General features: G+C 39.0%; 1 protein-coding gene across 3 annotated transcripts in view; it reads right to left on the bottom strand.

Moving 5' to 3' along the window:
* Window positions 1-1,425: 1,425 nt before the first annotated feature.
* The window catches only part of LOC103368634 (serine/threonine-protein kinase/endoribonuclease IRE1-like), a 19,779-nt gene continuing 8,407 nt past the window's right edge, over window positions 1,426-12,797 (bottom strand). The window contains exons 5-6 of one of the 3 annotated variants that reach the window (XM_008297056.1): window positions 9,424-9,524; window positions 1,426-1,875 (exon numbers count right to left, since the gene is read on the bottom strand). In XM_008297056.1, the coding sequence (XP_008295278.1) occupies window positions 1,683-1,875; window positions 9,424-9,524 (294 nt within the window). In that variant the 3' untranslated portion in view covers window positions 1,426-1,682. Of the gene's footprint in view, window positions 1,876-7,825; window positions 8,070-9,423; window positions 9,525-12,797 lie in introns of those variants that run through there. The other 2 variants (XM_008297054.1, XM_008297055.1) reach the window with 2 other exon arrangements.

Raw genomic sequence — 12,797 nt, 5'->3', positions numbered from 1 at the left:
TTCTTCAGCACTTGATAGTTGCTTTTAGACATTCTCTTGATTGCAACTTCTGTGCCGTCATCTCTCAGGCCCAAGAAGACTTCAGTACCATCACTTCCCTTCGCGATGCGGAATTTGGGATCATTCACATAAGTCAGGCTCTTAATTCTGGTTACTTTACTTTTATCGGTGGCAACAAGCTTCTCTAGTTTTTCCTTCCACCTCTTGCTAAGCGGTAGCCAGGGTTGTGTTCCTGATGGGTTGGTGGTGTTCAAGTCGGATGACTTCCCATCTGAAGGTGATTCCACATCAGAAACTGTTGGATCAGTTGCAGCAGTGGAAACAGCATCACTTTGGCCTTCTGGCTTTTCAGATTTTTCCTTCTTCTTCTTCTTCTTCTTCTTCTTCTTTTTGTTCTTTTTCTTGGATTCGGGTAAGGCTGTATTGTCCTCACATTCCTGGATTGGTTTGCTAAAATGAGTTTTCAGACGTCTGAGAACTTCTTTCAGCTTGTCATCCATTTTTATATCTGCAGATGTCAGTATCGCTTCAGGCACTGAATTTATCCCAACTGATGTAAAAATGTTTGCCGCATGTTCAACTGAGAGCAAGTTGGCAAAGATGCCATATGTGTAGAGTCTGATGCCAGAGGAGTGCTGGTCATTTACAAATGGAGCAACTGTTTTGCATAACTTCTCCAAGAAGATGGAATCCCAGCCATTTGTGCCTTTTGTTTTCTGTGTTATCACATACAGTGTTTGCAGAACAATTATCCAAACATCAGGTGTCCTTTCTAAGCAAAGCTGTTCCAGGAGGTGGGGGATTATAGCCAGTGACTGCTCATTTGGGATGTCTTCCATTGTACAGAAAACTGCATGTAAACTAATGATAGCTGTTGTTACATGTTCCTCAGGGATGTTTGGAAAGCGACAGATTACACTTGAGATGTAGGTGGTCACATTTTTGGTTTCCTTCAGCCATTTAATACTTCCCTCTATGTATTTTTCATCATGTGTTCCAGCAACAGTAAACAGCAGTTCAATTATGGTCAAATGGCTCTGAGGATCTTCCAGTAGCATGTGTTGGTCAAAGGTTCTGAACACGTTTTCAGGTTGTTCTTCAATCACAGCATATTCCATATCCAGAAAATATCTGATTTTGGAGCATAGTTCGTGTCCTTTGGATGCCAAGCTATGAACCATCTCAACTATTTTTTTATTGTGAACAAGATATTCAAGATGTGTTGGAGGTAACAGTGTTACCGAGGCACCAGCAGAGATGAGCAGTTTCATGACATCGTCACGGTCACAAAGAGCAGCATTTTGCACTGGTGAGAATATCTGTCGTTCCACAGGATGGATCCATCCATCTGGGTTAGCTTTTGCTTCCAGCAGTTTCTCCACAAAAAAAAGTGGTGCCTTGCTCGTTGAGACATAATNCTTATTTCATATGACACATTTAAATACAGTAAGAAGAGCACAGATGTAAACCATAAATCAGAGCATGAACCCTGTCTCGTCTCACTGTGACTCTCAAATAGAAAAAGGAAAACGTGTTGATAACCCATGTGCTGCCATGATTACATGGAATAACTTCTATGTGAATTTTTCTTGTTTGCTCTGCTTGTAAGACTCTGCGGTGGTTTTTGAGATTTGTCATCCTTTTTGAATTCAATTTCACTTTAAGTCACTGGGTTGAGACTCTTATTCTTGGATACTGAGATGCTCTTCAGTGTTTGTGGCTGGAAACTCAGAGATGGCTCCAGTGTCTTCTGTTCGAAACATTTTCTTCAATGGAGCCTCTGAATTCCATCTTTGGGTCTTGGCAAACTTGTAAATGCATCCAAAGAGATCAGGAAACAATGCAGTTAGATCGACTTGGGCTGCATCTTGAGGACTGCGAACACAGAGGAAAGTTTTATCACAAAGTAGTAAGATCACAAGGCTTTGACTTTAATTTCATTTTTGTAATTTGCACAGCAAATCATCCCAAAAGTACCCCATAAACCTCAAACAAAAGGATCAAATATCATGTCAGAAAGTCTGTTGTTTCAACTGGTGGTATACAATTATCCATTTAAGTCATGTTAAAAACTGGTTGATGTCATTTCTTATATTAACCCGATTAAAATCAGACTACTTGATCAGTGTACAAATTGGAGTGTTGTGATTACTGTTGAACTCTTGGACAAAGAAATGGCCTTCTAGAGAAAAGTTCTTTGCTCAGATTAAACAAATCCTGAGCTATTAGGCCACAATGACCAGATATATAATTGGTGGACAGAAGATGAGGCCCTTCACCCAAACAACACCAGACCTACCATCAAGCATGGTGGTGGCAGTATCATGCTCTGGGGCTGTTTTGCTGCCAGTGGATCTGGTGCTTTTCACAAAGTAAACAGAATAATGAAGGAAGATGTCCTCCAGGGTTGGCCTTTGACCCAAGACATTTTACCAAATGTGCTCTTTGCTTGCCAACACAGAACCGCCTGNAGGAGAAAAAGTTATGATACATTGTTATAGAATCAGTTGTTTTCTTTAACTTTGGACAGGCATCAGAAATCTATTATTTGAACAAGCGCTTTGTGGTTCACTGTATTAATTTTCTTTTCATTGGTAATTTTGCATGTACTTAGAAATCTAGATAAAATTCTAATTTATCACCAATTTCAGTAGATTCAAATCAGTGACAACCTAAATCAGAAACCATTTCTATCTCAACATATGATAGAGTCAGGGCTCTGAGTATCGTCTGCTGTAAAACCACATGGCTGTGATTCACATTATTAAGAAGATTACACAATTGCTGGCGCTCATGTCCTTACATGCAAGAGCATAGCCTAACGTAACCCCTCCCAAAACCTCAACCAGTCAGTAATTGCTCAACTACAAACTGTGCAGTCGCAGAGGGGATAAAATGGGAATGAAAATGGAAACACCGACTGACTGGGGGGAAATCTTTGATGCAACACCTGAATTTTAAATAAAGGATAAAATCTTGGGACATTAAATAATCACGACAATGTATTACAAATATGACTTCAAAACCGGCTTAGTCATTCAAGTTAGTCACAAACATAACTGATCCAGCCTTGGTGTGAAATTAAAGAATATATTTATATATTCTTCTATAAATATATTTGTTTACATTTCAACATGACATGCACCAGTACACCAGTCACTGCTGTCACTTCCTCAGTCTAGAACTTTCTCATTCAGGTAAAGGTTGTGTTGACGCTGTTCACATGATTCAACTCGCAAAGTTTATGGCTGAGACATGTCCACAAATAATTTTTGGATCCAAGAGTGAGAGCTCTAAGTAAACATTTACATGATCATGTCAAATAACAGATGAATTAGTGAAGGATTGCAGGGAAATAACTTACAGTGTTGAAGCTGAGTGTCTGTTGTAGCCTGAACTCCTCCAGTCTGTCACTGACCGAGTTTTTTTTCCTTCTGCTTCCTCTTTCTTTGTCTTTTTTTGCTCCTCCCATGACAGTAAGACACTCTGAACAGCCACGTTATGAAGCAGGTTTAATGGCACCGGAGACATTTATTGTATCTGACAACTGCTTTCTAGATTGTTGGAGTTTGTTGATGCTTCCAAAAGAGATCAAATATNTCACTTACAGTGTTGAAGCTGTAGCAGGAATTTTAAGTCATCATAACTCAACATGCTGTTTCTCTCACTCGCTCCGTCTCTCTGTCTCTTCCTGTTCTCTGCCTCTTCCTGCTCCTCCCATTTCATTGGAGCAGCACAACAACATCTCCGCTGCTTTGTTCCTATTTTTTCCCTGCGTTTTGCCTTTCAGGCTTCATACAGTAATCATGTCTACAAGTTAACAGGGTTGTTAATGTTTTGCCTGCGGAGCGTTCACCTGCTCTTTGTAAAGGGCTTGACGAAGCCGGCGGACATTCTAAGAGACAGGATCACACTGTCAGACATGCAGAGCTGCCTCAAATAATTTAACAGACATCAAACGGTGGAGTTGTAGACATTCCAGTGCTAGCATCCAGCAGGCCACAAACCCAGCATCAAATCATTTAAACCAAGTTGCATTTGAAGGTGGTCTTTTGTATTCACTGACCAAAAGAGTGCCTGTGTGCTGGTCACAATATCTGATCATTATCCTATAAAGCCTGACAAAGGTGTGAATTAACTCAATGGTCAAGAATTTATCAGCAGTGGAAGATCTCATTTTAGAGAAATTGAAGCCAAAATAATGCAAATAAGATTTTTCACTCTTGATAAAGAACACCACTTGCACGCTGCATTTATATTTCTGTTCAGTGTACTTGGCTGTACGAAGGACACCAACCCTGACCTGTATGTGTACATCCTGGTAACTGCCAGATCAGCTCACAACCAAACCAAACAGCAGCTGCTTTCGTGGAGCTGAATGTGCAGCAGCAGTGACCTAAAGTTACCTCTCTGGCCTGTAGCTCAACCAACTTCTCACATTTATATAGAGAAGCAAGTAAAGATTAATTTTATTGTTCATCTTTTATGGAAAATACAACAATGGCTTACCCCCTTACAAAGACTAAAACATTCAAAATGGTACAACTGTTAAAGTGACTATAGTAGTAAAATCACATCAACAGCAAAAACGAAACACAATGAAAATCAGAAGAAATCCTTTTTAAATACCAACAATTTCAGCATCTTTTTCGGTAATAATGATGTGAAAAGAATTCTAATTTTGCCACCTACACTATATAACTAAGTAGTTCAACTCTAACAGTCCATCATATTGTTTGTTCTTATTATATGCTTTGTGTTTCATCATTAATTTGTGAATTAACTAGCAACTTCAGCCATCAGATAGATTTAGAATGTAATAGAAATTCTACTACATGGGAATCTGAAACAAACTCATAAAGAGCAGAGTGTCTTTGTGAGTTTTGTTCTCCGTGAAGAGGTCATACAGAGTGCAGGGTTCTCACCAGAAGACTTTGACAGCGTAGCGAGTGGGTGTCTTAGCAACACTTAGCAAAGTTAGCGCTAACGCTATGCAAACGAAGAACAGCGGTAGCAGTGAAGACGATGGTAGGGAAACGAGTTTCTTAGGAAAATTTGCACGTTTTACTAGAAAATATGTCAAAATATCCGAACACGCAGCTTGAATGACAGTGTAGCGAGCCAAGACACAGCATCATTTTGTCAAGCAGCATCGTAACGGGCCGTTACTCTGTTATAATTGTTATAATTGAATTTCCCTTCTGGGATAAATAAAGTATTTTTCATTCATTCATTATAACACTGGCAAGAACTATGGAGTGGGACAAAAACAGGATGAAACAAACTTTCAGAGCGAGTACGCGTCTTAGTCATCGGTTCTCCTTTTCTAAGAAGAACAAGACTGAAACAAGGCGGTACAACAGGTCTGCAGTTAAGTCGAGACACAAGTGCAAAAAGTTACAGAGAGGCCACAGGGTATGACGGATACAAAAGGTTACTGAAAGGCCAGAAGGTTATAAAAAGATGCAAATGAGAAGCTACACTCAATTTCCATCACAGTATAAAAAAAAAAACTCTAATTGTTCCCTGTCAGGATAATAGCCAAGTAAAAGAATCCAATCTCACGAAGTAGAATCTCTGAAAGTAGCTTCACAGGCTTATTTCATGTGACACATTTCAATACAGTAAGAAGAGCTCAGATGTAAACCATCAATCAGAGCATGAACTCTGTCACGTCTCACTGTGACTCTCAAATAGAAAACAANCAAAGGTGTCCATCGATTTTGGCATCGGCAGTTTGGGTCCACACCCTGATGTAAAAGGTAAGTACAAATCTCCCTGTTGTGATTTACAACTGCAGCAATCAGTGGGGTTATATAACCCCATTGTCCGCCGGGATAAAGTTCATTGGGGTTCTTGTCTTTCAGTAATTTCTTGACCTTCTTGAGGTCATTGTCAATTATACTCTGGATTACAGGATGTGTTTCTGCTGCTCGAGGGACGCTGAATAACTGTGTGAGGACATCCATTGCTTTGATTCAGATGACCTGTAAGGAGACAAAGTTATGATATATTTTTATAAAGTTTGGCACCATCTAAAACTTTCGACAAGCATCCAAGAATCTGTCATGAGATCCGGAGCTTCATGGGTCACTCTTTATCGTTGTCCTTACAGTAGGATCACTCCATCTAAAGTCATTACATTTTCAGAAGAATTTCTGCTCGACAATCTCTAATTTGCCTGAAAGTTTCAAAGCCACAAATCTAGATATTCTTAAATATTACTGAGATTTTAGCTTCATATATTGAGTACTTTCCAACATAGAATGTTTTAAAAAATCAACGTTCCTGCAACATGTTTTCCTGCATATTGAAATTTGAAGCTTTGCTACGACTGAAACATAAATACCTGAAATTTTCACAGTTATTTCTCATTCTGTCATTGATTCTCTGATTACGAGTGAGCTGAAAAATGTAAAAAAAAAATTAATTTGCGCCACCTTTAAAAGAGGCATCTTTGAGCACACACTGTATTACCCAAAACTCTGATAATGCAGAAGTCAACTAGGGATATTTCTGAGCCATGTGTAGCTGTAATTCACAATAATACAAAACAAAACACTTACTTATATTTCAGATTTGATGTGAGCATAAATGTGCTGAAAATGGGTCAATGGGCATTTTTTAAATCTGGGAAACTATTTGATAATTCAATGTAAAATTGAACGCTTACCATTTTATATGTCTATCGTTTCTGATAAGAAAAATCCGTATAAGCAAATCAGAGATGGTCGAGCAGACGACCCCTGGTGGTTTGAGATGGAATAACCCAAAGTAAATCTGAAGTGTTAGTTTTTTAATTTACATCAGAGCAACAACGCTAATAATCAACTTAATGCAGTTATTGTAATGTGACACATTTCTGTATCACTTGACGTTTAAGTGATACTGCACTAACTTCTGTTGCATTCAAAAAGCAGAAATTATATCCTGGAAACTCCTATCTTGACTCGTCAGATAAACAGAACCACACTTTGACCTCGCCTGCTGCAACTAGAACTTCCACAGTCCCTCTGGAACTTCACAGCTAAGCTACGAAGCCAACCTAAACTAAACTAAAAGGTTGAGTTTACTTGTACTGTGAGCAGGTCCTGAAGCAAGCACACAGATTCACTTATCATACGACTAACAGCTAAATGTTAGANTTTTTCATTTTCGATTTTTTTCTAACAGGGTATGATAGACAAAGGAACACGTCAAAAGGCATAGTCAAGAACAACTCAAGAAATTAAAATGATTAAATAAAAATAAAAAAACACACACACATCTTACGATTATATTTTAATTACAAATTGAAATACTTTAAAAAAAAAAAAAAAAACTTACATCACATTGAGTTCGGTATAAAATAATAAAATTACAATCTGGAGTGAAATATATCTAATTTACATTTTTTCAGTTGGACACCAGCCCTGTCCTGTATGTCTACATCCTAATAACTGTAAAGTAAGTAAAGTAAAGTAAAGCCATGAGATAAATGTAGCAAAAATAAAAGCAGAATAATTCCTTGTCAGAATAGTGGTCAAGTAAAAAGAATACAATCTCTGGAAGTAGCTTCACAGGCTTATTTGACATGACACATTTCAATACAGTAAGAAGGGCACAGATGTAAACCATCAATCAGAGCATGAACTCTGTCACGTCTCACTGTGACTCTCAAATGGAAAAAAAGGCACAGTTGATGTTAGTAGTAACACCTTTACTGCCATGATTATGTGTGAATTATCCGTGTGTTTTTGTGTGTGTGTGTGTGTGTGTGTGTGTGTGTGTGTGTGTGTGTGTGTGTGTGTGTGTTGTTTTCTCTGCCTGTAAGACTTTAAAATCATTTTCAAGGTCTTTCATCCTTCTTTAATTTAGCATCACTGGGTTGAGTCTCTTGAACTGGGGCACTCGGATGCTCCTCAGCGTTTGTGGCTTGAAACTCAAAGGTGATTCCGATGTCTTCTCTTTTAAACAGTTCCTTCAAGGGCGTCTCTAAATTCCATCCTTGGGTCTTGGCAAACTTGTAAGTGCATCCAAAGAGATCAGGAAACAATGCAGTTAGATCGACTTGGGCTGCATATTGAGCACTGTGAACACAGAGGAAAATTTTATCACAAAGTAGTAAGATAACATATCTTTGACTTTAATTTCATTTTTGTAAATTACACAGTAAGTTATCCCAAAAGTACCCCATAAACCTCAAACAAAAGGATCAAATATCATGTCAGAAAGTCTGTTGTTTCAACTGGTGGTATACAATTATCCATTTAAGTCATGTTAAAAACTGGTTGATGTCATTTGTTGTATTAACCCGATTAAAATCAGACTACTTGATCAGTGTACAAGTGCTGTGATCACTGTTGAACTCTTGGACAAACAAAAGGCCTTCTGGAGAAAAGTTCATTGCTCAGATGAAACAAATACTGAGATATTAGGCCACAATGACCAGATATATGTTTGGGGGAAGAAGATGAGGCCCTTCACTCAAACAACACAAAACCTACTATCAAGCATGGTGGTGGCAGTATCATGCTCTGGGGCTGTTTTGCTGCCAGTGGACCTGGTGCTTTACACAAAGTAAATGGAATAATGAAGGAAGATATCCTCCACTTTCATCAGTAAAACCCTAAAATCATCAGTCAGAGGGTTGGACTTCGGACGCAGTTAAGTGGTTCAACAAGACAATGACCCCAAATACACATTAAAAGTGGTAAAGAAATGGCTGAATCAGGCTAGAATTAAGCTTTTAGACTGGCCCCCCCAAAGACCTGACTTAAACCTCATCAAGAACCTGTGAACTGTTCTGACAAAACAACTCTGTGCCAGAAAGCCAACAAACTGCACCAGTTCTGTCAGGATGATAGGTCAAAGATACAACCAGAAACTTGTGAACAGCTACTGAAAGCACCTTGTTATGGTGGAAATGGCCCCGAGACATTTGACCAAATGTGCTCTTTGCTTGCCAACACAGAACTGCATGCAGTCTGAGTGACCTTCTCCTCACGACATCTCAGATTTAAAAAGTAAGAAGCTTCATCTAGTGATGCAAGCAGGGACTACAGCTAATTGCAGTGATGTCTCAGGACAGAGACAATGTCAAGGATTATTATCTGACATTCATGTAGAGAATACAGGTGGTCAAGGTTTTTTGGAGCTTGCACATCCTACACTCTCACACTACATTTCGGACATTGTCCTGCTGGAGCCTGACAACAAGGTTTGGGACCACCTATGTAACATTAGGAAAAGAGATTGAAGTGAAGGCAAAAAACACATGATCTTGACACCTCAATTAGAGAGGATTTGCTCAGTTTCTGAGAACTGGCTGTTTCAGCAGATGATGAATGTCACCTGATATTTCTCTTAAATACTACAAAAAACAATCAAATGATCAGGGACAGCCTGAAGGCCTTGCATCACATTTAATTAAATTTAACTTACTAGTGCTCGTGGAGGTTGCGTATGAAGCGCAGTAATCCCAGTGGGGTTTCAGGATAGGCTTTTTTTTTGCCATCCACCTCCTGAACAAGATGTTGTGGAAGCTGGAACACCAAAAAACGTTTCGTCACAAAAGGGAATTTCGGAATACACACGTCAAAGCTGGTCAATAGCACTCACCTTGTTTTTCCACTGCTTGAAGGATCCGTCCCCCAGATATTCTTCCAGCAATCTAAGAAGTTCCGGATCAGGATTTCGACAGTTTACCACCTCCTCTCTGTTACCAATCCTTCTCAAGTACTCAACTTGCCTAAAACAGAAAAAAAAAAATGTTTTAAGTGCAAAATAGAAAACAAATCATATATGATCCTGAATAAAAAAGGGAAAAAAATAAATAGTAAGAAATGGATATACAATGTCTATAAAAAGTATTCACCCCCATGAGAGGTTTTAACTTTTTTTTATTTTTCCACATTGAATCATGGTCATTTTAATCTGGATTTGTGGACAATCATTTACAAAAAAGACTCTTTCACATCAAAGTGAAATCAGATTTCTACACAGTAATGATAATTCATTTAAAACTTTAGATGTAAAATAAGTGATTGTGTAAGTATTCCTGCCCTTTAAAGTGACCCATCGAGTTCAGCACAGGGGTCATCAATTGGTGCTAGAAGTCACAGTATGAATAAAATAGAGATCATCAAGCGCAATGAATGTGTTGTAAGTAATTTCTGTATGAAATAAACCCTGTATCTGAATCTCACCGTTGAATCAGTACTCCTGGCTATAATTACATCTTGAAGATACTCTAGACCAGGGGTCTCAAACTCGCGGCCTGCGTGCCCCAATGGGCTCACAGGACGATATTTTGTGGCCCCCTACTTGACATCAAAGTTTAGTGTAAGTCACTTGAAATGTGATTCAGTAGTGTCACCAAGTGGAGGGAAAGTATATCCTGTCACCCACTGCAAATGCGTTTTTTTGCTTGTTTGTTTTTATCTATTTGTGTGAAAAACTCTTCTCCACCATGAACTTCAATAGGTCAAAGTACAGATCCAAACTTACTGATGAGCATCTTCAAGCCATACTGAGGGTCTCAATTGCTTACTCCCTCAAGTCAAATGTGGCTCAGCTCTGTAAGAGGAAGCGCTGTCAGGTCTCTGGCAGCAAGGAGTAGGTAAGACAAGCCTATGTTCTGAATTGTTGTTAGAAAAGCTAAAGAAGATTGGATCAGTTGTACTTTTTTGGGAAAACTTGAAACCCTTTTTTTGTGGAATCCTTGATGTGGCCCAGCTTCACCCAGACCCTACCTCCAGCGGCCCCCAGGCAGGTTGAGTTTGACACTCCTGCTCTAGAGTCTCAGCAACTCTGTGTGTTCTTGAAAATCACAAGTCAGGGGATGGATACAAGAGCAGACACTGTAAATCCTGAGGAGTACAGTTGAATCCATCATTAGGAAACAGTAGGAATGTGGCACATGTGTAAATCTGCCTAGAGCAGGTCGTCCTGTCGAGTGATGGAGGCCACCAAGACATCTACGGCTCATCTGAAAGCGTTTCAAGCTTCAGTGGCTGTGATGGAAGCGACTGCGCATACAACTGGTACCCAGGTTCTTCAACGTCAAAACTTTTTTTGAGAGTGGCAAAGAAAAAGCCACTGTTGAAAAACCCTCCAGAGTTCACCAGAAGGTATGGGGATGAGACCTAATGAGCTTGGTGGCCATCAGGAAGGATGCTATTCTTGGCAGACACTAAATACTGCACATCATCACAAGTTCATCATTTCTACCATAAAGCATGGTGGTGGCAGCATCATGATGTGGATGGTTCTTTGCAGTAGGCCCTGGAATTTTACCCTGGCAGGAAAAAACTAACATAGCAAATCATAGGGAAGTCTTAGAGGGCAACCTGATGCAGTCTGCAAGAGAACTGCGTCTTGGGTTTGGATTTGCTTCTTGGCAAGGCAATGACCAAAAGTATACAGCCAAATCGTTGAAAGACATCAAGTCGAGTGTTCTGGAGTGGTTGAGTAAGAGTCCAAACCTCCAGAAGGTGTGGCTGGACTTGAAAAGCCTGTTTGGTAATGATCCTCATGTAACCTGACAGATCTCAAGCATTTTGGAGAATGGAGTAAAACAACAGTGTTCACCATTGACAAGAAAGGGAAATATTTACATGACATTTACCATTTTAAATTTATTTGCATAACTTTAGAGTAATCTGTTTGATTTAGCCATGTTTTTTAAGAAAAAAAAAAACTCTTGTCGAAATAGCCAAATTACGTTGACAATGATCCAATGTTGAAAAGCAATAACAGATGAAAACTCCCAAAGGGGGTCAATACTTTTTATAGGCGCTGTAGCAGTGGCTGCAAATGTTAGCATACATTGTTTAATTACTATCAGTTAGTCCTGGATGATAGAATATCAGATATTAGGCTAGCATTAGCAGCTCTTTTGACAGTTTAGAGCAGAAGTGAAATCAGAACTTGAAATTGTTGTGCCAGTTGTATGATAACAGATCTATCAGTCAGTCAGCATTTCTTCCTTACTTGTCACAAGGCCAGAAGAAAGGATGACTCAAGCATTCTTCCACTGTTGGTCTGTCCTTTGGTTCTTTGTTGATCATCCACTCGATGAGATCCTTTGCCACCAAATCTTGAACATGATCCAAACTGTACTTCCCTTGGTGAATGTTGTACACACATTCATAGTGTTCGCCAAATGGATGGTGTCCCCCAGAGAGGATGTAATATATTAGCATTCCAGCCACCTTAATTGACAGAGCATATAATCAGTTAACCTTTACATTCTGTTCATATTTTGTCTTGACTGTGAGGAATTCATGTCAAAGGATCCTATATAATAAGTCTCTGTACCAAATTTTAAACTACAGAATGATTTAGAATGTCTAAAAAGCATTTTTCACCTTAATAAATGTAATCAAAAAATACAGATTTAACATAGCCTGTACTGTTTCACGATTTCAAGATTCCCTAAACCTGCCATTTTCCTTGATTTGACCCACACTGATGATCCAGATCTAAAATCCATCTCAACTGATTTGAGTGAAATTTGAAGCAACACAGCCACAGTGTACAAAAATCTGTCACACTTGTACAAAAGTATACAATTTTAAAATGTTTACTTTTTTGTGTATTTTGTGTCACTTAGGAAAAGTCATCAAATTTCAGGCTAAAGGAATGACATTAAGGATATTGTTACTGCTGTCAAATGTCAAAACGGATTGAATTTGACCTGAACTGTGTGTAAGGTGGTAGTCATTTTCACCCTGGTATCAACTACATTTGTGTTGCAGAAGACTAACCTGTACATCAGTGCTTGACTTGTATGGTATGACAGATTCTTCTGTTAG

This window comes from Stegastes partitus, unplaced genomic scaffold (genome assembly GCF_000690725.1).
Source record: "Stegastes partitus isolate 25-593 unplaced genomic scaffold, Stegastes_partitus-1.0.2 Scaffold1181, whole genome shotgun sequence".
In the NCBI taxonomy this organism is placed as follows: domain Eukaryota; kingdom Metazoa; phylum Chordata; class Actinopteri; family Pomacentridae; genus Stegastes; species Stegastes partitus.
Note: the sequence above shows the minus strand (reverse complement) of the source record. Positions and strands in the feature narration are given on the sequence as shown.